The sequence below is a fragment of the Myiozetetes cayanensis genome, unplaced genomic scaffold, assembly GCF_022539395.1.
Source record: "Myiozetetes cayanensis isolate MyiCay16 unplaced genomic scaffold, myiCay2020 scf236, whole genome shotgun sequence".
In the NCBI taxonomy this organism is placed as follows: domain Eukaryota; kingdom Metazoa; phylum Chordata; class Aves; order Passeriformes; family Tyrannidae; genus Myiozetetes; species Myiozetetes cayanensis.
The window spans coordinates 35,198-58,328 of record NW_026087452.1 but is presented as its reverse complement, the minus strand read 5'-3'; the positions used below and the strand labels follow the sequence as shown (position 1 = coordinate 58,328).

Sequence of the window (23,131 nt, the reverse complement as noted above, 5' to 3'; positions counted from 1 at the left end):
GGCAGGAGAGAGTCCTTCTCATTTCAAGTGGGTCAGGTCTTCTCCCAGCTCCAGACCACCCCAGGACATTGTTGAAGGCACTTTTCAAAGGGAAGGGCATGGCAGGGATTACTTTGAAAATAAGGAGCCTTGCTCAGTCAGTCTTTTCACTTTCCTGCTCTTGGGGAGTTTGGGTGGAAGATGCAAAAAGGGCTCTCACGCTTCAACCATCAGTGAGACACCTGAACTGAAATTTAAGTGACCAATAGGCCTGGTAGATTCCTTAGACAGTGCCCTCAGCCATTCCTCTGCCTACAGACAGCACCAGCATCCCCTGTGCTGGACCCATCAGCTTTCTCTGCCCTGTGCTTTTCCACCTGCAAACAGGAAGATGTGCCCAGCCAGTGCCCTGCCAACAGGAGGGTTTCTGGAGGGCCACAGTGAGTGCAGGGATGTTATGATGGGCTCTGTAGGTGTGACAGGGAGAAGACACTTCCCAGGAGGAAATTCTCCAGGCAACAGAGATGTGACCAGAAAATGAGAGGAAACTAAAGCCAGAAGTGTTGTGGGAGAGAGGATTCAGAAAACTCTGTGTGCCCCCCTCCAAGGCAGAGCCCTTCCTCTGAGCAGGCTCCCTTGCCTCCTCCTCCCCCATCCAGCCAAGCCTCTGCCTAAGGCTGGGGGGTCCCAGGGCTGAAGCCTCTCCTGAGCAGCCAGAGCTGCAGCAGAGCTGTGGGGCAGCTCTGCAGCCCCAGGTCCAGCTCCCTGAGCAGAGCACAGGGCTGGGAAATGCTGCCCAGCACGGTTGGTGTCTGGGCAGTGGCACAGCTGGGTCAGGGGGACACTGCTCAGAGTGCCCAGCTGCCTCTGCCCTGACTCCCTCAGACACACCCTCACTGTGTTTTATCTCACTTCTCAACCTGTCTGTGTTTTTTGCTATTTTTGTCTATTATGCTATTTATTCTTGTTATTTTTATCCTATTCTTATCATTCTTCTCAGGGTTGGGATTTTCAGCTGCACAGTCAAGTGCTGATCCTGTGGGTCCTGTGATACCAGAATGCCCACGGGAACAAATTTCCCAGCTTTCCCCTTGCCTGTGGGATGCAGAGATTTTGCTTTGTTTGTTGCTTGGGAATGAGCAAATTTTCCCTTACTGAGCTGCAATCCATGGGACATCCTTCTTGGGGTGTCCTCCCAGGCTGCCAACACTCCCTCCAAGCAGCCAGGCTGCCCCACACAAGCTTTTGTTTTCTGAAAGCCCCCCAAAGAAGCACAGAAATGTGACAATGTGAGGATGCAGGAGATGCTGCTGGGTTGCTGAATTGCCCCTTGTGTGTCCCCGATGTGAAGTGGAATGCTGAGACCTGGAGGAAGGGTGAGACATTTCCTGCTCTGCAGAGGATCTCCCTGCACTCCTCAGTGTCTGGTGGCTCTTCAGAGTAACGTGGGAGTGTGGTCACCTTGATTTAAGAAAGGTGCAGCCCTGGGGCATCTGGGAACAAGACAGAGGGACAGAGCAGCTCCCTTCCCTCAATCCTACTTGACAGGATTCACTGTTCTCTCTGAGTGCAACAGAAATGCTGAGGAGTTTCTGACGTTCAAGAACACTGCCCAGGGTAGACAAACGAGAGCTGTAAAAAAACCCCCAAACAAGTGCCTTGTGTCATTCCCGTTTCTTAACATGGGGGGTGCAGATGATTGTGTCTTTGGAGCAATTTCATTTGAAAATGTTAAACATTAAATCTGTCAACTATCTCAAAAAATTCCCGTGAATCCACTGCTGACTCCTCAGCAGCAGTGGGCAGAGCCCTGCTCCTCACAGGACACTCATCCAGCACCAACCTCAGCTCCGGGCACAGAGTTGAAGATACCAGTGCAAAAAGAGGAAAAGGGGGTATTAAGCAGTAGAGGGGTGGTCTGTGAGACATGGCTTTGATTTTCCTCAGAGATGTCTCTCTTATTTGTCACAGGGTTTTTTTCTTCAAAGCACTTCAAATGTAGAGGGATTACATGGAAAATAGCAGCTCCACCAGTGGATTCCTCCTCCTGGCATTCACAGACAGGCAGGAGCTGCTGCTCTTGATCTTCTGGCTCTTCCTGGGCATCTCCCTGGCTGCCCTCCTGGGCAACGGCCTCATCATCACCACCATAGCCTGTGATCAGCACCTGCACAGCCCCATGTACTTCTTCCTGCTGCACCTCTCCCTCACAGACCTGGGCTCCATCTGCACCACTGTGCCCAAAGCCATGCACAACTCCCTCTGGGGCACCACAACCATCTCCTACACAGGATGTGCCGGACAAGTTTTTACCTTTTTTTGGTTTGCATGTGCAGAGTATTGTCTCCTCACCATCATGTGCTACGACCGCTACGTTGCCATCTGCAAACCCCTGCACTACGGGACCCTCCTGGGCAGCAGAGCTTGTGCCCACATGGCAGCAGCTGCCTGGGCCACTGGGTTTCTCAATGCTCTGCTGCACACAGCCAATACATTTTCCCTGCCCCTGTGCCAGGGCAATGCCCTGGGCCAGTTCTTCTGTGAAGTTCCCCAGATCCTCAAGCTCATCTGCTCAGACTCAGACTATCTTAGGGAATTTGGGCTTATTTCTTTCAGTCTTTCCTTATCATTTGGTTGTTTCATTTTCATAGTTTTCTCCTATGTGCAGATCTTCAGGGCTGTGCTGAGGATCCCCTCTCAGCAGGGACGGCACAAAGCCTTTTCCACGTGCCTCCCTCACCTGGCCGTGGTCTCCCTGTTTATCAGCACTCTCATGTTTGCCTACCTGAAGCCCCCCTCCATCTCCTCCCCATCCCTGGACCTGGTGGTAGCAGTTCTGTACTCGGTGGTGCCTCCAGCCCTGAACCCCCTCATCTACAGCCTGAGGAACCAGGAGCTCAAGGAGGCCATCAGGAAACTGATTTCACGGACATTTTCCAATAGCTGTAAAATTCTCACCTCTTTTACCAGTTAACCTCTCATATTATCGATAACATTGCAATGCAGACCTTTGGCTTGTTTGGGTTGGTTGGGTTTTTCTGTTTTGGTTATGTTGGGTTTTTTTTACCAAAATACTTCTTTTTTATTGTAATTGTGGTTATTAAGTTCTTACCTGAAGGTAAGATTTCTTTCATCTTGCCTGGAGCCTGTATGAAAGTGTGTCTAACAGTGGGACAGAACTGGTGCTGTCGTAGCATCTGTGTAATAAAGTGGGATCTCCCTAAATCACTGACTGAAGTTTTGGCTCTTTTTCCCAGCTTTTGTTACCATAAACCCAAAGAATGTCCCCCCAAAAAAGGGACTGAAGCTTCAAGGAGTTTGGCAAGGAAAGTTCATGGTCATACTGGTTGTTGCTTGAAGTTAAGGGTTCAAGTTTGGATGCCCCCACTGTTGTGTGGTGACAGTGGAGATGGTGGAAGATGACTGAGGTAATTACAAATGGTTGTGCCACATCAGGCAGGGCAGAGAATGTCCTGCTGGAAAAAAGAACTGGAGTTCTCTGGACACCCCAGATGTTCTCCAGGGCCTGCGTTTGCCTGGGGTGAGGAGTCACTGGGAGGGAGCTCCACAAATGAAGAGATCACCCAAGGTGGAGACCCCAAGAGGGAAAGCACTAAATCCCAACATCTGCAACCAAACACAAAGTGTCACAGCTGACCAGGCCCAGACCAGCTCCAACAGGGAAAGGAGATTTGCAGCCACCACACACCTGCACAACAACCACGAACACCACAACTGGCCCCATCCTCATCCCCTCCTTGGCCTAATATGCTGTGCAGGTCAAAAGTGCTCCGGGTGTCTCCTGCAGCACAACACCCACAGGCACCCACAAACACACACACGGGGTCTGTGCAGGGTGGGCAGGGGGTTTGGGTGTGCCCAGGTGCCCTGCCCAGACTTGGGGCTGTTGCCAAAGTGGCAGCTCCAGCCCTGCATTCCTCAGACCCTGGTGTCCTCCTCCTCCAGCCAGCCCCACTTGGAGCTGGTCAGCAAAGCACGTGTGTCCATTGACCCCAGATGGACAGAGGAGTGACACACTGGCACGGCAAAGAGCTGGGAGAGGAGTTTAGAAGAAGGCAGGAGTGACCACAGTTTTCAGGCACAGAGCTCAGACAGACCAGTGCTGAAACACCCCTTAGCCACGTGCAGCTGTTCTAAGGAATCCCCCTAAAATCCCCCTCCACAGATTTATTTATGCCAGTCCACCTGGATCCCTCTTTTTCTCCGCCCCACTCCTCTCACCAGCTCACGATTCTCAGGGATAACTTTTCCCCTCCAAGTTCTCAGGTAGCCTGCCTTTGTAACCTCATGTGGTGGTTGCACTGCCATTGCCTGGGTCATTGAGGCCCCATCATGATGAGTTCCCCTGGCACTGCTGCCCTTGCAGGACTTGGGTGCCCAGCAGGTCCCCAGTGCTCCCCTCCAGTTCTCTGTGCAGTTTGGCTGCTTTTCTTAGCTCAGCTCTTCAGCAAGGTGGGAGATCCAGGCTGGACACATCCAGGTGCTGCCTGTGCTGCTGCTCCCTCTTCACAACGTTGTCTGTCACATCTGGAAGTTCCTTATGGTGTGTCCCGTGTTGTGTCCTGGAGGCTTCACCTCAGGGTAGGACCATACCAGGGGCTCCTCTCCTTGGAGGAAGCCTCATGGTCACAGATCTTCAAGGAGACAGGAATTGCCACCCCACAATCTGCTGGATATATCTCTGGAGATGGAGCCTGGCTCTCCATACCAGCAAGAATTATCAGAGGACCTTGTACAGGAGGAAAATTAACCTTGTTCGCTCCTAATACAGCCCTGATCCTAAAACACCCTGATGGATACAGGAGACATGGACACACCTTCACTAGTGAGTGTGGGGATGACATTTTGGAATCAGGGGACAAGAATTGCTGTCTCTTTCCCAGCACCTGGGGAGGCAGCTGCAAAAGCTTTAGCTACATTAAATGAATTAGAATGTTGGTTAGCAAAACAGGCAAGTGCTACTGGTCAGGCTACTGCAGATTAATTGACCAATGTTCAATCAGTGAGATGTGATACTTTGCAAAACAGAGCTGCTATTGACTGTTTGCTTTTAGCACAGGGACATGGGTGCTAATAGGATTTGATGGAATGTGTTGCATGAATTTGAGTGACAAATCAACCTCCATTCACAGAAGCTTTCAGCAGTTACAGGACCTAAGGAAGAAGCTGATGGTGAACGATGGATGGAAACCCTTTGAAGGACAGGATTGGGCTTTGGGATTAGGGCAAAGATGGGTGGAAAAGATTCTGATGTGTGGCTTGGTTATAGTGTTGGGTCTACTGGGGATGATTGTTCACCACGCTTGATTGGGATTGTACAATCTGTGATACAAAAGGCAACACATCAAGCCTTGGTGGTACAAGTCTCTGCATCTTTAAATTTAAGTGCCTTAGAAAATAAAAAAGGGAGAGGTGAAGGGAATTGAGATTATATGACCATGGGAGAAAATTAGAAGTGGAACTTGGCAAGATAAATACAGATGTGGTGAGATGCATCTTTGTGTGTGGAAAATTGCTTGGGAGTATTTTTCTCATGGGCAGTGAATGCTTAACTAAAAAGTAGATATGGAGAAAAGTTACTGACAGGAATTTACTGTTGATGTAACAGGGTACGTTAACCATGAAATAACTGCAATAAATCATTCCATTATACCACATGGGGTCCATGCCTGAGTATGTCACAGGGTGATTATTGTTGTACTGGGTTTACACTTGGACTAGATGATCCTGAAGGTCTCTTCCAACCTTGTTAATTGTTTGATTTCGTGATGTGCCATCCCTGCCTCCAGGGTTTTGCTCTAACAAGCTCCTGGGGTTATTTTCTCAGGAGGGTCCTCAGTGAGACCCATTAGAACTACAAAAAACTTTATCATTTCAGTCTGACTTTGGCTTCTCCAGAGGTTTCTCCTGCCTTCCCCAAGGTCTGAGGTTCAGGGACTCAGCACCAACCCACCTGAGGGTGATGAAATGCCTGGGGCTGTTGCTGTGCTGCTGAGCTGGGAGGGCTCCTGGCACACAGGGAGCTCCTGCAAACCAAGAACAGCTTCGAAGAGACAGCTCTGCCCAGGAGCAGCTCCTCTGCACAGCCCAGCAGGGCTGAGGGCACTGCCAGGCCAGCTCAGGGACACCAGCAGGGCACAGCCAGAGCCTAAAGGTGTTCAGGACTGGCAGGATGACTGAGAGCTCCCTGCAGGAGAAATCTTGGCAGTGCTGGCCACAGTAAGTGTGTGGGTGCAGGGCTTGCTGTGCTCAGGAAGTGCTGGAGGAGTTCCTGGAGGCTTCTCCTCAAGCTGCAACAGCCACAGCTCACAGGACCTGTGAGGAGGGGGCTGTTTTGGGGCACTTTGGAAGAGCTGTGAAGCCGGGGGGGCAGCCAGGGGTGCCCAGGGCTGTGGGGCAGAGCAGGGTCCTGCAGCCCAGGGCGCTGTGCTGGGCACACTCTGCTGCCTGCCAGGGGCAGCTCAGCCGGCCTGAGGAGACGCTCCCAGGGCTGCAGGGACAGAAGCTCCATGGGGAAGGAGGCAGCCTAAAAGTCTTGGAAGTGTTCTTGCCTTGCAGGGGATGCTGCATCGCTCAGGGTGTGGCTCCATCCCAGCTCCATGAACTGCAGGACATTTCCAAGGGGATGGTTCAGGGAGCACAGCAAGGCAGGGGCTGCAGGAAGGGGCAGAATTCTGCTTTTGTCACCTTCTCTTCTGGGTTGCCTGGATGGGCAATTGAGATTCATCTCTCAGTTCACTGTGAGATGCTGGAAATCCAAATTGTCTTCTCTCAGAGGTGAATAAAGCAGGCAGGGTCAGGAAGCAGCACATGGTGCCTCACAGGCAGCATCAGTGTGGCTTTTGCAGCCTCCTCAGGGCTGCTCTGCCTTTGCCATCAGAGCCTGCCCAGGCAGAGCTGCCCCTGGGCAGTGCCCTGTGCTGCTGGGAGGGCTGTGCAGGGCAGAGCTGAGCCCCCAGGGCTGGGATGGGCTCTGGCAGCACTGCCAGGCCCAACCTGGGCCCAGGGAAGCAGCTGCTGGCAGGGACAGCTCCAGGCAGCAGAGCCCTGGGCAGGGAGCTGGGGGCAAGTGCCCCCCAGCACAAACAAGAGAAAGGAAATGCATCCCGCGCTATCACCGTGGAGACCAGGGTTCGATTCCCGGTCAGGGCCACTCCCGGGCAGGTGGGGCTTGTTAGCCCTTAAAGGCAACCCACCTACGTCCTAAGGACCTCACTGCCACCGTCCAAGCTCGCTTGGCCCCGGCAGATGAACCTTAGGATTAAAGGGTGGGCTCAGTTCCGCGCACACTGTGTCTCACCTAAAAAATCCAATGCGCAGGCTGGAAGGTGTAAAGACCTTCCCGGATCTTCGCTCGCGAAGACTGGCCATTATATACTCCAATGAAAACTGGAGTGCCTTTGCCAGAGGAGCCTCTCTCTCAGTTGTTCCCTGTGCTTTTATCTTATTTTTATTTTTTTTAGCAGGCCCTTACACCAAAAAACAGGAAATGTCCAACAGCAGCTCCACCAGCGGATTCCTCCTCCTGGCATTTGCAGACACACGGGAGCTACAGCTCTTGATCTTCTGGCTCTTCCTGGGCATCTCCCTGGCTGCCCTCCTGGGCAACAGCCTCATCATCACCACCATAGCCTCTGACCAGCACCTGCACAGCCCCAGGGACTTCTTCCTGCTGCACCTCTCCCTCACAGACCTGGGCTCCATCTGCACCACTGTGCCCAAAGCCATGCACAACTCCCTCTGGGGCACCACAACCATCTCCTACACGGGATGTGTTTCCCAGGTCTTTTTGCTGTTCTTCTTCCTTGGAGCAGAGTTTGCCCTTCTCTCTGTCATGTGCTACGACCGCTACGTTGCCATCTGCAAACCCCTGCACTACGGGACCCTCCTGGGCAGCAGAGCTTGTGCCCACATGGCAGCAGCTGCCTGGGCCAGTGGATTTCTCTATGCTTTGCTGCACACAGCCAATACATTTTCCCTGCCCCTGTGCCAGGGCAATGCCCTCCAGCAGTTCTTCTGTGAGGTTCCTCAGATTGTCAAGCTCTCCTGTTCACACTCCTACTTCAGGGAAATTGGTCTTCTTGGGGTTACTACCTGTTTAGGGTTTGGATGTTTCATTCTCATTGTTTTCTCCTATGTGCAGATCTTCAGGGCTGTGCTGAGGATCCCCTCTCAGCAGGGACGGCACAAAGCCTTTTCCACGTGCCTCCCTCACCTGGCTGTGGTCTCTATCTTTGTCAGCACTGGCACATTTGCCTACCTGAAGCCCCCCTCCATCTCCTCCCCATCCCTGGATCTCATGGTATCAGTTCTGTACTCGGTGGTGCCTCCAGCCCTGAACCCCCTCATCTACAGCCTGAGGAACAAGGAGTTCAAGGATGCCCTGGGGAAACTGATGACTGGGTGATGCTTTCCAGCAGCCACTGACTGTCTGTTTCCCTCTGACAGTGGCTCCCAGTGCATGTCATGACAGGTCAAATCTGTCTTTTTTTACATTCCTTTTCTCTTCCTTACTTCTGATGCCATTTTCTTCAAAGAAATCCTAGAGTTTATTCCCTCTTAGTTACATGTCCTTTCAACTTGTGTGACACAAATGCAATAAACAAACCTTAAGAAATTGTGGCTTTTTTCTGAGATCCATCCTCAGCAGAGGAGGAATGAAGGGGAAATGAGAACAGCTTTTTGGCTGCCCCAGCTTTGGGGCGGGCCCTGTGCCTGAAGCAGAAAGAGCTCCTGAAAACCAGAAGTTTTTGTGTTGGCCTGGGGAGACTGGATGGGAGGGAGGGACTGCAGAGCTCTCAGGATCTCCTGGAGAGGAGAGCAGGGAACACAGAGAGCCTCCTCCTCCTCCTTTTGCCCAGCACATTCACCCATCAGTAGGGCTGAACCTTCTCTGAGCTCCAGCTGTGCCTGCACTGGGGCTGTGATGCCACTGTGGGGCCAATCCAACTGGGCTGTGCTGGGGAGAGAAGGCTGGTGGTGGAAAATGCTCAAGGGAGGTGGGAGAGCTTGAAAAGAGATGGAAAGAACCTGGGAGAGAAATCCATCAGTGTGTATTCCACAGTGTGTGAGCAGAACAGTGAGCACTCACACCACAGGGTTTGTGCAAGGGATTGAAAACATGCAAGTGCCAGAGAGAGGAGGCTGATCTGTGTCCTTGGTGGCCTGGACAGACCAGGAGGGTGGCCCAGAATATTTGTCACACCCAAATCTCGCTCCCCAGCCATTCCCAGCTCAGCCTAAGGTTACAAGTGAGTTTTGCTGTGCTCACCTCCCGGGCTCAGGGCCTGTTCCAGGGCCATGCCCAGCTTCTCTCCTGGCTCAGAGCCCAGCAGAGCCTGGAGCAGGGCTGTCTGTGGAGCCCCAGGGTGGCACAGCCACTCCAGGAGCTGTCAGATAGGAAGGCCATTGTGCTGGTTTAAAGGTAAACCAGGAGAAATGAACCCAACTCAAAAAGAGATCCTAAGTCAGAGTTACAATTTAATAAAAATAACACAATAAATACAATTATACAGACAAACAGTTGGTTTTAACCCACAAAAACCCAGGTGTATAACCCAGCACCCTGGGGCACAAACAGAATGGGGTTCCTTGGCCCCCATGCTGAGCCCCACGTGGGCCCCGAGTGCAAATGTAAAAGGAGAGGGAAAATCTGTTGGTGAGAGCAATGGTCACTGTCTGGTTGAGGTTCTGGTCCTCCTCTGGATCCCACAAGTGGTACCAGAAGTCCCAAGATTATCTACACTCAAGTTCAGGCAGGAATGCCCAGCACCTCTCCCAGGGTGGGTGATTGTGAGTCCTGGGTGTGAGGACAGGAACATCCTCCTGTCTCACAGGCCTCTGAACACCCAGCTGGCAGCCTGAGGGGTCAGGTGTGCTCTGGGCAGCTGCTGCAGATGGTCCATTGTTAACAGGTCCTGGGAAATGACACAGAGGGTGTAGAATACACAGTTTGGGTCACACCCACGCATGAACTGGTCCCAGCTGTTCTAACTGGGACAGCCATGGGGTCACAAAGCACCAAGGACTGCCCTGGGCATCACGTCAGAGGGGCCATTCCCCACTCTGAGTGCTCCAGTCCTGTGGCAAAGGCAAAGCTCACCTGGATTTGGTGGCTTCAAGGACAGTCAAGAGCTTTAATCACTCTTGAATGATCTTGGTCTCCAGCCTTGGAGACCAAGGCTGAAGGAGGAAAATGCAGGAAAATGCTGAGGAATGGAGAAGGGAATTTAATAGCAGCACACACTGATGCTGGGGCTGAGGGACTCAGTGGCTTCTTTGCCTGAGTCTTAACTGGAAAGGTCTCTCGGGCCTCTGTGCTTCCCCTTCAGGGAAGGGCTTCAAGGAGGACAAGAGCACATCTTGGCAGCAACCTCATGAAAGGCCAGAAGGGCAAACACCAGTGGTTTTTTCCCTTCAGGAGACTCAATCTGGCCATGGCATAGACTGGAGCCTGACCAGTTCCAGAACTCCCAGAGAACACAAACCTGATGAGTTGTGGTTCCCACTCCAGTGGCACTTGGACCTCCTCACACCCAGAGCACAGAGCTCCCTTGTCCCACCAAGTCCTTGGAAATGGAGGGATTCAGGACACAGGACAGGCTGTGGGGACCAGTTGCAGGCCATGGCCAGGGATTTGGGGTGGTTGTGAGCCCAGGGCAGGACCCAGCACTTGGCCTTGTTGACCCTCCTCCAAGTGTCCTGGGCCCATCGATGCAGCCTGTCCAGATCCCTCTGCAGAGCCTTCCTGCCCTCCAGCACATCAACACTCCCACCCAGCTTGGTGTCACCTGTGAACTGACTGAGGCTGCACTGATCCCCTTGTGCAGATCATTGATAAAGACACTGAACTGCCCTGAGCCCAGTGCTGAGCCCTGGGAACACCCCTGGATGGAACTCCATTCCCCACCACTCCTTGGGCCTGCCCATCCACACAGATGTTTCCCCAGTGAACAGATGCTGCAGGATGTGTTTGATAAAGGTCCTGTAAGCCCAGAATGTTGGCATTAGTTCAGATTTAGCTCTGCAAAATAGAGCATTTCATTCACTCTCTCTCTTTTCCTGCCTCTGTGGAGTGAGGGAACTTGTGACTTCAGTGTGTGACTCGCTGTGTGCAAAGGGCAAATATGGACAGAATCCGGGGCAGGGAGTGTTTGGGGGATCTTGGAATATGTGCCTGACACAGAAGGTGTTTGCCATTGGTCTAAGACTGCTGAGAGTGGACTTTAGCAGAGGCAGTGTGGACTTAATATACAGCAGAGGAAGGAGTTTTGATTTTTATTGAGCTGTGCCTTCCTCTGGTTTCGTTTGCTGGTAATAAATGAACATCCCTCTGTGTCTCCTGCAGCTCTTTCTCCAAGCCAAGCAGGTGGGAGTTGATGCCGACCAGCTGAAACCTGCAAGGACAACCTTTAGTGTGGAAGCTCAGATTTGCAGGAGGCTGCTTTGAGTCCCAGGGGTCTGATGAGGGAAATGTTGGGGTGGGGATATGGACAAAGTCTGACTGATAGTCAGACATAAAGGGTCTTGATTTTCATATCAATCCAAACTGCATTATGAGTTGCACAGGATCAAAATAAATTAGAGATCACTGATATCAATCTATAAATAGTAAAAAAGAAAACAGGATAAAAAATAGCCTCTTACTGTTTTTTTAATAAAATACATTCACTGGGAACACTCTTCTGAAATCTGTCTAATTAACCACAAAAGAATTGAAGACTTAAAAGTAAATTATTCCCAGAGGCTTGTGTCATTAGTGTGTTTTGTGTGTAATGAGCCCTCTGGCACCGAGTTCCTGAACTGAAGATCTGAAGGCTGAAGAAGCCTCTTAGAGAAGTAAAATTCATCAGTGAACCTCCAACTTCCAGAGGATGTCAGCAAGCCCCACTGAGGCCATCCCTGAGAGACACCTTGGAGGGAATGAGCACAGAGTTTGTCCCTGGGGAGGCTGGTGAAGCAGGAACTCAGAGGCACCGATTACAGGTGGAAAAATGGACTCTCAGCACTGAAATGCAGCCCAGGCTGATCCGGGGAAGTTGCCCATAATGTTTTTCTTTTTCAGGAAACCTGCATTTTCCAGGATCTAACTGAGACTCTTCCCAGGCTTTTCCTGGAGTCTCTTCAGTGGAGATGAGATCCCAGGTAGCAGCAGCCCCAGACTGCTCCAGTAAGGATGCCCAAGATGACTTTTTTTGCAGGGAAAGAGGACGCTCTGCAGGCCTGGAGGAGCAGAGCCCACCCAGCTTGGTGTCACCTGTGAACTGACTGAGGCTGCACCGATCCCCTTGTGCAGATCATTGACAAAGATGATGCCCCTCAGTGTCACAATGTCCCCTTGGTTCCCTGAGGCCCTGCAGTGTCACAATGTCCCCTCAGTTCCAGGAGGCCCCTCAGTGTCACAGTGGCCCCTGGGCACCCTGAGGCCCCCCATCCCACAGCCCTGGCAGTTGCCATGGAGATGCCCATGCCCCAGACTGGCTGGAATCAGCCTGAGCAGCCCCTTCCAGCACAGCCCCTCCCCATGGATCCCTTTCAGCTGCTCTTGGGCACCTTTTGCTCATCAGGGAGCGTGTGGGGATCCCCTTGGAGAGGCCCAGGCACCTCCACGGTGCTGACCCCACCCAGAAGGTGGGGGAATGTTTGGTTCTGGGCCTGGCAGCTCTCTGGTTCCTCCAGGTGTGCCAGGGCTCCTGTGGGACGTGGGTGGTCACTCTGTGGGCCAGTGCAGCTCCGTCCCTGCCCTTCCCAGCCCTGTCCTCAGAGCCCAAGTGCCACCTGGTGCCAGTTCCTGTCACACCTGGGTTCCCTCACCCAGGTAACCCGTGCATGGGGACCAGCAGTGCCACCATGGCCACACTGGGGTGATCACCAGCTGGGAGAGACACCCAGGGTAATTTGATGTGGTTCCTGGGAAGGACCCCCATGGCAGCAGCTTTCCCACCAGGGTACCCAAAATTCTGAAATGCTCGTGGCCAAAAGGAAAGGCAAAAGTCAGAGGGTCTGCAAAAACTCAGAAAGTGTCATTAGCAAATCACACACTTGGTGTGGAAATTGGGATGTCAGTGCCTGACCTACTCTCTAAGTACATGGTAGTGGGGTCTCAGTAGAAGGGTTAAGTGAAAGGGAAGAAAGTGTCTGTCACCCATCAATAAACAATGAACATCAATGATATTTAATGTAAATTCTCATCAGGCTGAACAGAGACTGTGGACACGAGTCAGGGATCTCTTGTGCTTTTATTGTCGCCTTAACTCGGGCAACCAGCCCGATATTCAGACTCAAAAGTTGTTGACCAACAATCCCTTAGACTTTCCAATAGACTTCCACAAGTGGTGACTGACAAGCCCTTAATTTTGTACCCTGCACTGCAACAAGCTCTCAACTCCCACAGCAAAGTTCTCCCAGGTGCTGACTCACAAGGCACAACACAATTCCACAAGCTCTGCACTCCTGCAACAAACCCCAGCACTGAGCATGGGGTAGAATAGGATAGCTGTGCTTTGTGCTGGCAAAGCAAGGGGGGAGAGAAATAAAGGCAGAAAAGAGAAAAAGAGAACAAAGAAGTTCATCAGCCCTTAGATCCCACATTTCTGCTGGTGCTTGGATGGTCTGGAGCTGGGGTAAACCATGCAAGAGGAGAATGAGAGGAAGAAGAGAGCACAAGGCAGGGGGATCTGCTGCCTTTTGGGGTTAACCAAAACCATCACACCTGGAGCAGCCCCTTACAGAAATGAGGTTTTGCCATTCTTTTTAACATGTGCAGGCATCCCTTTCTTGAGCCCTCCTGTAGGAAGTGAGTCAGGGGATGCCTGAGCTGGGCAGATTTGTGTATACCAGGCTCCAGTTATTGCTGATCCCTGGCAAATGCTGTCCCTGCAGATTCCCTCTGCTCTCCAGGCAGTGCCCAAATCCCTCCAGAAAATCATTAAATCATTCACCTGCCACCGGCCCTGCCACGTGTTGTGCAGCCCTGGGAAGGTTAATCACAGACCATTCACCGTCTGCATGGGTGCTGTAACCAACAAGCAAAACCTGAACCACACCAAAGTCCTCTGAAGGTCCCACAGGGGCCCAGATCTCATCAGTCAAATTCAACAGAGATCAAATTCAGCCAGATTGCAAAAGAGATGAATGATATAATTTATTTGTGCACAACATAAGCACATGAAAAAAAGAAAAAAAAAATAAAGAAAACCATAACCATCACCAAAAACCTAAGAAGGTGGACTGGGCCTGTAGTGACTGAGTAGATTATGACTGATTTGCCAAAGAGAAAAGGCGGTTTCTTGCTCCTGAAAAGGGTCCAGATATCAGTTTCCTCAGAGCCTGCTGGAGCTCCTGGTTCCTCAGGCTGTAGATGAGGGGGTTCAGGGCTGGAGGCACCACCGAGTACAGAACTGATACCACCAGATCCAGGGATGGGGAGGAGTTAGAAAAGGGTTTCAGGTGGGCAAATGCTGCAGTGCAAATGAACAGGGAGACCACGGCCAGGTGAGGGAGGCACGTGGAAAAGGCTTTGTGCTGTCCCTGCTGAGAGGGGATCCTCAGCACAGCCCTGAAGATCTGCACATAGGAGAAAACAATGAAAATGAAAGAGCCAAATGATAAACAGGCACCAACCACAATAAGCCCATCTTCCCTGAGGTTGCCTGAGTGTGAGCAGGAGAGCTTGAGGATCTGAGGGATTTGACAGAAGAACTGGTCCAAAATATTGCCTTGGCAGAGAGGTACTGAAAATGTATTGGCTGTGTGCAGCAGAGCATTGACAAACCCAGTGGCCCAGGCAGCTGCTGCCATGTGGGCACAAGCTCTGCTGCACAGGAGGGTCCCGTAGTGCAGGGGTTTGCAGATGGCAATGTAGCGGTCGTAGCACATGATGGTGAGGAGGGAAAGCTCTGTTGTTATAAAGAAAAGAAAGAACCAGAGCTGAGCAGCACATCCCGTGTAGGAGATGGTTGTGGTGTCCCAGAGGGAGTTGTGCATGGCTTTGGGCACAGTGGTGCAGATGCAGCCCAGGTCTGTGAGGGAGAGGTGCAGCAGGAAGAAGTCCCTGGGGCTGTGCAGGTGCTGGTCAGAGGCTATGGCAGTGATGATGAGGCCGTTGCCCAGGAGGGCAGCCAGGGAGATGCCCAGGAAGAGCCAGAAGTGCAGGATTTGCAGCTCCTGCCTGTCTGCCAGTGGCAGGAGGAGGAACTGGGCCATGGAGCTGCTGTTGGGCATCTGCTGTCTCTGGATATGGGGCATGGAAAGTATGAAAAATCACTGCAAATCAGGGCAGACTTTGCAGGCAAAGTGAGTCCATTTCTTATAGAATTTTGCCCCCCAAGACAAAATGGATATCCATTCTCTGGTTAAGGTGTGAAAAGGTCCATCAGCTCTCAAGGAGGAGGTTCTGTGCTGCTGCTGGGAGTACATGGAGCTGGTTTCTGACAGCTCTGCTGTTCACAAGATATGTCAGATGTAATCCATCTTTAATAAAAAAGTTCAATTTCTATACTCATGACTGGCAAGAGTGTGGGCTGTAGAAGAGAGATTTAACACATGCTTAGCATGATTTTGTCTGTATTTTTCATTTTCTAACACCGTATCTGGTCAGTGTTCTTTTCTGAAATCCTCACTTTTATGACTCAAAATGTGAATAAACGAGACAGGCCAGGCCCAAGAGCTCAGCTCTCTGTGGCCCAGCTCACAGCCAGGAAAGCTGCATGTCCATCACTCTGTTTCCCATCTGCCCTGTGTTTTCCTTCCTGCTGCATTCACACTGATTTCACACGGTGCTGCCAGAGCCCATTCCAGCCCTGGGGGCTCAGCTCTGCCCTGCACAGCCCTCCCAGCAGCACAGGGCACTGCCCAGGGGCAGCTCTGCCTGGGCAGGCTCTGATGGCAAAGGCAGAGCAGCCCTGAGGAGGCTGCAAAAGCCACACTGATGCTGCCTGTGAGGCACCATGTGCTGCTTCCTGACCCTGCCTGCTTTATTCACCTCTGGGAGAAGACAATTTGGATTTCCAGCATCTCACAGTGAACTGAGAGATGAATCTCAATTGCCCATCCAGGCAACCCAGAAGAGAAGGTGACAAAAGCAGAATTCTGCCCCTTCCTGCAGCCCCTGCCTTGCTGTGCTCCCTGAACCATCCCCTTGGAAATGTCCTGCAGTTCATGGAGCTGGGATGGAGCCACACCCTGAGCGATGCAGCATCCCCTGCAAGGCAAGAACACTTCCAAGACTTTTAGGCTGCCTCCTTCCCCATGGAGCTTCTGTCCCTGCAGCCCTGGGAGCGTCTCCTCAGGCCGGCTGAGCTGCCCCTGGCAGGCAGCAGAGTGTGCCCAGCACAGCGCCCTGGGCTGCAGGACCCTGCTCTGCCCCACAGCCCTGGGCACCCCTGGCTGCACCCCCGGCTTCACAGCTCTTCCAAAGTGCCCCAGAACAGCCCCCTCCTCGCAGGTCCTGTGAGCTGTGGCTGTTGCAGCTTGAGGAGAAGCCTCCAGGAACTCCTCCAGCACTTCCTGAGCACAGCAAGCCCTGCACCCACACACTTACTGTGGCCAGCACTGCCAAGATTTCTCCTGCAGGGAGCTCTCAGTCATCCTGCCAGTCCTGAACACCTTTAGGCTCTGGCTCTGCCCTGCTGGTGTCCCTGAGCTGCCCTGGCAGTGCCCTCAGCCCTGCTGGGCTGTGCAGAGGAGCTGCTCACTGGGCAGAGCTGTCTCTTTGAAGCTGTTCTTGGTTTGCAGGAGCTCCCTGTGTGCCAGGAGCCCTCCCAGCTCAGCAGCACAGCCCCAGGCATTTCTTCACCCTCAGGTGGGTTGGTGCTGAGTCCCTGAACCTCAGACCTTGGGGAAGGCAGGAGAAACCTCTGGAGAAGCCAAAGTCAGACTGAAATGATGAACGTTTCTTGTAGTTCTAATAAGTCCTACTGAGGACCCCCCTCAGGAGCTTCTTAGAAGACAAACCTGGAGACAGTAATGACAGGTCACACAAGGTTGGAAGAGACCTTCAAGATCATCTGGTCCAACAATAAACCTGTCACCCCATGTAGGTTGGGATGGACCCTAAAGATGATCCAGTCCCAACCCCCCCTGCCATGTGCAGGGACACCTCCCACTAGAGCAGGTTGATCAAGGACCTGTCCCACCTGCCCTTGAACACAGCCAGGGCTGGGGCATCCACAGCCTCCCTGGGGAACCTCTGCCAGTGCCTCACCACCCTCACAGTAAAGAACTTCCTCCTGATATCCAGCCTAAATTTCCCCTCTTTCAGTCTGTGCTCATCACTCCTTATCCTGTCCCTGCAGTTCCTGATGAGTCCCTCTCTAATTCCCCTTTCCCTGCATGAAACCATCCTGGACAGCTTCCCTGGATCAATCTGGGGCTGCTACCTGGGATCTCAGGTCCTTAGAGCAGATGTGAAAAGATTCTGGGAGATGCCTGGGAGGAGTCTGGGGTGCATCCAGGAGGATACAATTTTGTGTAAAACAGCAGTATCCTCTTGGGCAGCTTCCCTGAGTGAGTCTGGAGCTGCTACCCAGGATTTCAGGTCCCCAAATCAGAGACCAAGACCCCAGGGAATTTTTGGGAAGGGTCTCAGGTGGACCCCAGAGGATGCTTTTCCCTTTCATTTGGAGAGAACAGATTTGTTGACTTCAGTCCCCAGAGAAAACTCATCTGCTCCATCCATGATTTCTTCTGGTGGTACCAAACAACGCTGGATGATCTTGGAGGTCTTTTCCAACCGAAATAATTCCATGATGTTAATTCTCTGTGGTCTGTGGGTGTCTTCCACAGACAAATGGTGATGGATTGGGGTGGAAACACCTCTAGAAAAGGCTCTTCCACCCACCCAGCCCAACCCAACCACAGGGATACTCACACAGCATCAACAAGTAAATCTTTTATTTTGGCCTTCATTTTCTTTTGATTCATCTTCATCTCTTAAAACCCCTGAAATAAAAATAGTGAAATTGAACAAGGACATCTAAAACCCCACCATTTTACTGGGATTGGAGGAATTTGGGCTTCGGGGTAATATTTGGGAGGGTCTGGGGGGGGGTTCTCCATTGCTTTTCATCCCAGAAGCCAAGAGGGATCAGGGATCAATCCATCACCTCAAAATGACTCAATCCCAACTGAAAGTGGCTCAAGCCCACCCCAGAATGGGGTTTGGACGGGGAGGATGGGTGGGGTGGAGTCTGGAATTCGACAGCCAAGGACTGAACATGATTAGGCTGTGGGAGACCCATTCCTGATGGGCTTTTGAGATATCCACCATTTCTGAAGGGATTTGGGGTTATTCCCAATTCCTGAGGGGTTTTGGGGTGCCCCCCAATCCTGAGGGGGGAGAGAAGTGGAAACAGGGAGACCTGTGGTGCCAGCACTTGAAGTGGGCCCCCACAGAGAGGGACCCTGGGAGCCTGTTTAGGGGAGGATCCTGCTCCTTTCTGCCAGTTTTGGGGGTTATAAACAGCTTTTGGGGATTTCCCATGAATTTTGGGTGGTTGAGGTGAGCCATTCCCAATGTGGGAAGGCGAGGTGACCCTACACTCATTTTGGGAGGGGGAGGTTCCCCCATTTTGTTGAAGATCCTGCTGCTTTCCTCCAATCTGGGGGGTTATAAATGGCTCTTGGAGGTCCCCCCATCATTTTGGGGGGTTGAGGTGACCCCGTGGCTGCAGCGATGGCTGGGGGAGGGGTAATAGCCCCCAATTTTGGGGGGTTGGAAGTGGCTCGTGGGGATCCCAGGTTTGATGGACATCCCACCTGGAGCACTAAAGCAGCACTCAGCCAATCAGAGTGCACGACGCTGATGACTCATCAGTTGCCAGGCAGGCCCCCGCTGGAGCCACCCCCTCCCCCCCAGCAAATTTGGGGAGGGGCTGGAGGTGCTGAGGATTGGGGGGATGACGAGAAAGGAGGGGGAGAGGAAGGGGAAAGAGAGGGATAGGGGAGTGGGACCACTAAACTTAGTGCAAAGGGGTGGGCTGGGGACTTGGTGATGATGGGAAAAAGGTGGGAGAGGGGGGGAAAATTGGAGTGAGACCCCTAAACAGAGCTGGAGGGGGGTGGGAGCACCAAATTTGCCATCATGGCAAGAGATTGATCTCCTGTGGGAAGAGCTTTGGCCAGAGCACAGACCTGACTTCCCATCACAGGATCCCTCTTGGGGTGAGGTCCTGTGTGTGCCCAAGCTTTGCCCAGAGGTCCCATCTCCCAGGACAGAGACCCTACGTGGGCCCTCACTGCAGGACAAGCTTTGGGAGAAGCTCCAGCCTCAGGCCCCAGTGAATCCACAGTGGGGAGACCCTCGAGATGCCCAAACTATGGGAAGGGTTTACCATGAGCCCAAAGCTCAGGGAACACCTGCAGGACCCACTTGGAGAGGGGTCCCTGTAAGTTCTCTGGCTGCAGGAAGAGCCACAAGGAGCTGAGGTCCCACCAGAACCACCACCTAAAGTAGAAAGTGGGGACAACTCTCTGTGAGCACCTGGGGGTCTCCAGTTCAACACCCCAAACCCCAGAAAGGAGGTGGAACTGAGGAGAAAGGGGAAGGAGGAGGGATTGGAGGAAGAGGAGGAGGAAGAGGAGCAAGTGTACCCCAGTGTGGCCAAGGGGCACTGCTGGTCCCCATGCACGGGTTACCTGGGTGAGGGAACCCAGGTGTGACAAGAGCTGGCACCAGGTGGCACTTGGGCTCTGAGGACAGGGCTGGGAAGGGCAGGGACGGAGCTGCACTGGCCCACAGAGTGACCACCCACGTCCCACAGGAGCCCTGGCACACCTGGAGGAACCAGAGAGCTGCCAGGCCCAGAACCAAACATTCCCCCACCTTCTGGGTGGGGTCAGCACCGTGGAGGTGCCTGGGCCTCTCCAAGGGGATCCCCACACGCTCCCTGATGGGTAAAAGGTGCCCAAGAGCAGCTGAAAGGGATCCATGGGGAGGGGCTGTGCTGGAAGGGGCTGCTCAGGCTGATTCCAGCCAGTCTGGGGCATGGGCATCTCCATGGCAACTGCCAGGGCTGTGGGATGGGGGGCCTCAGGGTGCCCAGGGGCCACTGTGACACTGAGAGGCCTCCTGGGACCAAGGGGACATGAGTGAAAAGACTGCAGGAGATGCCAAGAAGAGTCTTGGGAAGATTCAGGTTCCACAAAAAAAAAAAAAAAAAAAAAAAAAATTCAGCTACTTGCCTTGGAGGAGTCTCAGGCTGATATCCTGGAATTCAGATCCCAAAATCAGAGGTGAAGACTCTGGAAGATGCCTGGGAGGAATCTCAGGCTGATATCCTGGAATTCAGATCCCAGAATCAGAGGTGAAGACTCTGGAGATGCCTGGGAGGAGTGTCAGGTAGATCCTGAAGACGCAGCATCTCCTAATGAAATAAAAACATCTTGGGTAACTGCCCTGGAGGAGTCTGGAGCTGATACACAGGATTTCAGATACTGAAATCAGAGCTAAAGACTCCAGGAGGAGCCTGGGAGGAGTCTCAGATAGATCCTGGAAGATCCAGAACTAGAGAAAGCAAAAAATCGTCCCTGGAACCATCCCTGGAGCAGGGGGTTGCTACCTGGGATTTCAGGTCCCCAAATCCAAGATGAAGACTCCAGGTAATGTTTGAGAAGGGTCCAGCTGTAAAAAAAAAAAAACAGAAAAATCATCTCAGGACCTGGAGCTTCTACCCAGGATATCAATTGTCTGAATCAACAGATGAAAAGGCTCTGAGAGGTGTCAGGAGGAGTTTCAAGTGCATCTCAGAACAGAGAGCTAATTCCAAACAAGCAAAAACACATTGGGAAGCTTCCCTGGAAGAATCTGGGGCTGCTTTCTGGGAACTCATCTTCCTTGGGGAGACTCCAGGACACACCTGAGAGGAGTCTCAAGTGGATTCCAGAGCAAAAATTTACCTTCAAAGGAAAAAAAAAAAACTTATTGGAAACCTTCCTTGGAAGATTCTGGGCCCACGGTGAGCAACTCAGGGCCCAAAATCAGAGATCAAAAGACTCCAGGAGAATCCTAGGAGGAGTCTCAGGTAGATCCTGAAAGTTATGGGATGCACAGAAAAAAAGAAAAATCATCTCAGGTAACTTTGGTAACCTTGGAAGAGCCTGGAGCTGCTCCCTGGGAACTTGGCTCCCTTGAGGGGTGAAAAGACTCCAGGAGATGCCTGGGATGAGTCTCAGGAGCATTCAGTAGGATACAATTTACCATAAAAGCAAAATATCATCTCAAGCAGCTTCCAGGGGAGAGTCTGAGGCCCCACCAGGGTTGTGGAGTCACCATCCCTGGAAGTGTTTAAGGAAAAACTGGGCCCTGGTCTGGTTGACACAATGGTATTCGGTCATAGGTTGGGCTTGATGATCTCAGAGGTCTCTTCCAACCTAATTGATCCTGTGATTCCAGGTCCCCAAATCAAGATAATGCTTGAGAAGGCTCCAGCTGGATCCCAGATAAGACCTTTTCCTTCAGAAGAAAAAAAACTCACCATGGGTACCTGCCTTGGGGAGGGGGCTGGGGCTGCTGCCTGGGACATCAGCTCCTTAGCAGAGCTTTGAAAAGGCTCCAGGAGATGCCTGGGATGAGTCTGGGTTGCATCCAGGAGGTTAAACCCAGAGATTAAAACACCACACAGTCCAGAGATTAAAACACCACACAGCCCTCCCTTCTTTTTCCTCATCCCAGTGGAAAGGGGAGGAGAGTCTAAGTAAAACTTGTATATGGAGATAGGAACAGTTTAATAACTGAAAATAAAGTAAAACACAACAATAATGGCAAATAATAATAATTAAAAAAAAGGGGAAAAAACCCCAAGTGATGAACAATGCAATTGCTCACTCACCACCTGTGGACCTGACTGATGCCAGACCCCCTTTCCCAATCCCAGGTTGGCTCCTGGGGTAACTTCCCCCAGTTTTTACACTGGGCACAGTGTTCTGGGGGTGGAATATCCCTTTGGTCAGTTTGGGTCACCAGTCCCACCTACACTCCCTCCCAGTTTCTTCTGTGACCTTCCTCCCTGGCAGAGCATCAGAAAAAAATACAATAAAATAAAATACAATGAAATAAGGCTTGACAACTCAGCAACCCCCCAGAACATCAGTGTATCATCATTCTGAATCCAAAACACAGCACTGTAACAGCAACTGAGAATCAATTAACTCTATCCAGCTGAAACCAGGACAAGTCCCATCCAGATACTTTCAACAAATAAAAGTTTTGAATTTACTTACTGAGTAGTCCTCAGTCTATAGATTGTTAAATGTATGTATTAAAAGAGCTGATTCAATTTAAAGTCTTATCTTGGCCGTATGTTGAATGCCTGATCGCAGATTTCTGGTGCAGATGCCTGCTTTTAATTAAGAATTATTTTTCCTGTATGATAGGAAGGAACATTTTAGCACAGTTGTTTGTCAAAACAGCCTAAACCAAAAGCTTGCTTCTGATGGGCCCCCCCCCTTGAGCCCCATTTCCCCCATGTGGCTCCCACCCACGAAGGGGCAGAGCCATCTCCTGCTCAGACCCTTGCAGACGCCCAGGCTGAAGCCCCTCCAGCCCCACAGCGACCCCCGAAACCCCTCAGAGGTGGAGGTGAGTCCAGGGGGGTGTCACAGGATAATTAGTGTCACCTCTTTATTCTCGGTGCAGGTGCCCCCTCTCCCGGCTTCCCCGCAGGACGCCCCTGTTCCCCCCCGGGACTCTCCTCCACCCCCGCGTGGTCCGTGGGGGGTTTGGGGGGTGACACAGGACAATGGATCCATAGGTCTCCCTTGTTTATTGTTGTGACCCCCCACCCCCTTCCCCGCCGGACCCCTCGTTCCGCACCGACCCCTCCGGCCCCCGCAGAACTCTCCTCCACCCCCGGGCGGCCCAGGGGGTGTCACAGGAGAAGGGGTCTCCCCTATCTATCCCCTGCACAGGCGGGACACCTTCCCCTTCCCCCCGACCTCTCCCTCTCCCCCCCGCGACAGCGAGGACCCCGCTGTGTGTCCCCCCTCAGCTGGCGACAATTCCCACCCGGGGGCCACCCCAGAGACCCTTTTGGTGGCCACGGGCGAGGAGGCGGCCACGACCACGAGGGCGCTGCCCGAGGTCCCCCTCCCGCGGCGTGACTCGAGGAAACAAACCCCAAAACTCACCAGGAGT

General features: G+C 52.4%; 1 protein-coding gene across 1 annotated transcript; it reads left to right on the top strand.

Annotated features, from left to right (window-relative positions):
* The first annotated feature begins 1,990 nt into the window (after positions 1-1,990).
* Positions 1,991-17,795, top strand: LOC126642613 (olfactory receptor 1L6-like). The gene is made up of 4 exons (XM_050320361.1): positions 1,991-2,948; positions 7,464-8,406; positions 17,228-17,259; positions 17,785-17,795. The coding sequence occupies exons 1-4, from the start codon at positions 1,991-1,993 to the stop codon at positions 17,793-17,795; spliced, it is 1,944 nt and encodes a 647-aa protein (XP_050176318.1).
* The last annotated feature ends 5,336 nt before the right edge of the window (positions 17,796-23,131 follow it).

What these genes read in the sequence shown, in the direction of transcription:
- LOC126642613 (XM_050320361.1), top strand. Translation starts at nt 1,991, where the DNA reads ATGGAAAATAGCAGCTCCACCAGTGGATTCCTCCTCCTGGCATTCACA. An exon ending in AATTCTCACCTCTTTTACCA is followed by an intron (nt 2,949 to 7,463) that starts GTTAACCTCTCA and finishes TATTTTTTTTAG; the next exon opens with CAGGCCCTTACACCAAAAAA. An exon ending in GGGAAACTGATGACTGGGTG is followed by an intron (nt 8,407 to 17,227) that starts ATGCTTTCCAGC and finishes AAAGAACTTCCT; the next exon opens with CCTGATATCCAGCCTAAATT.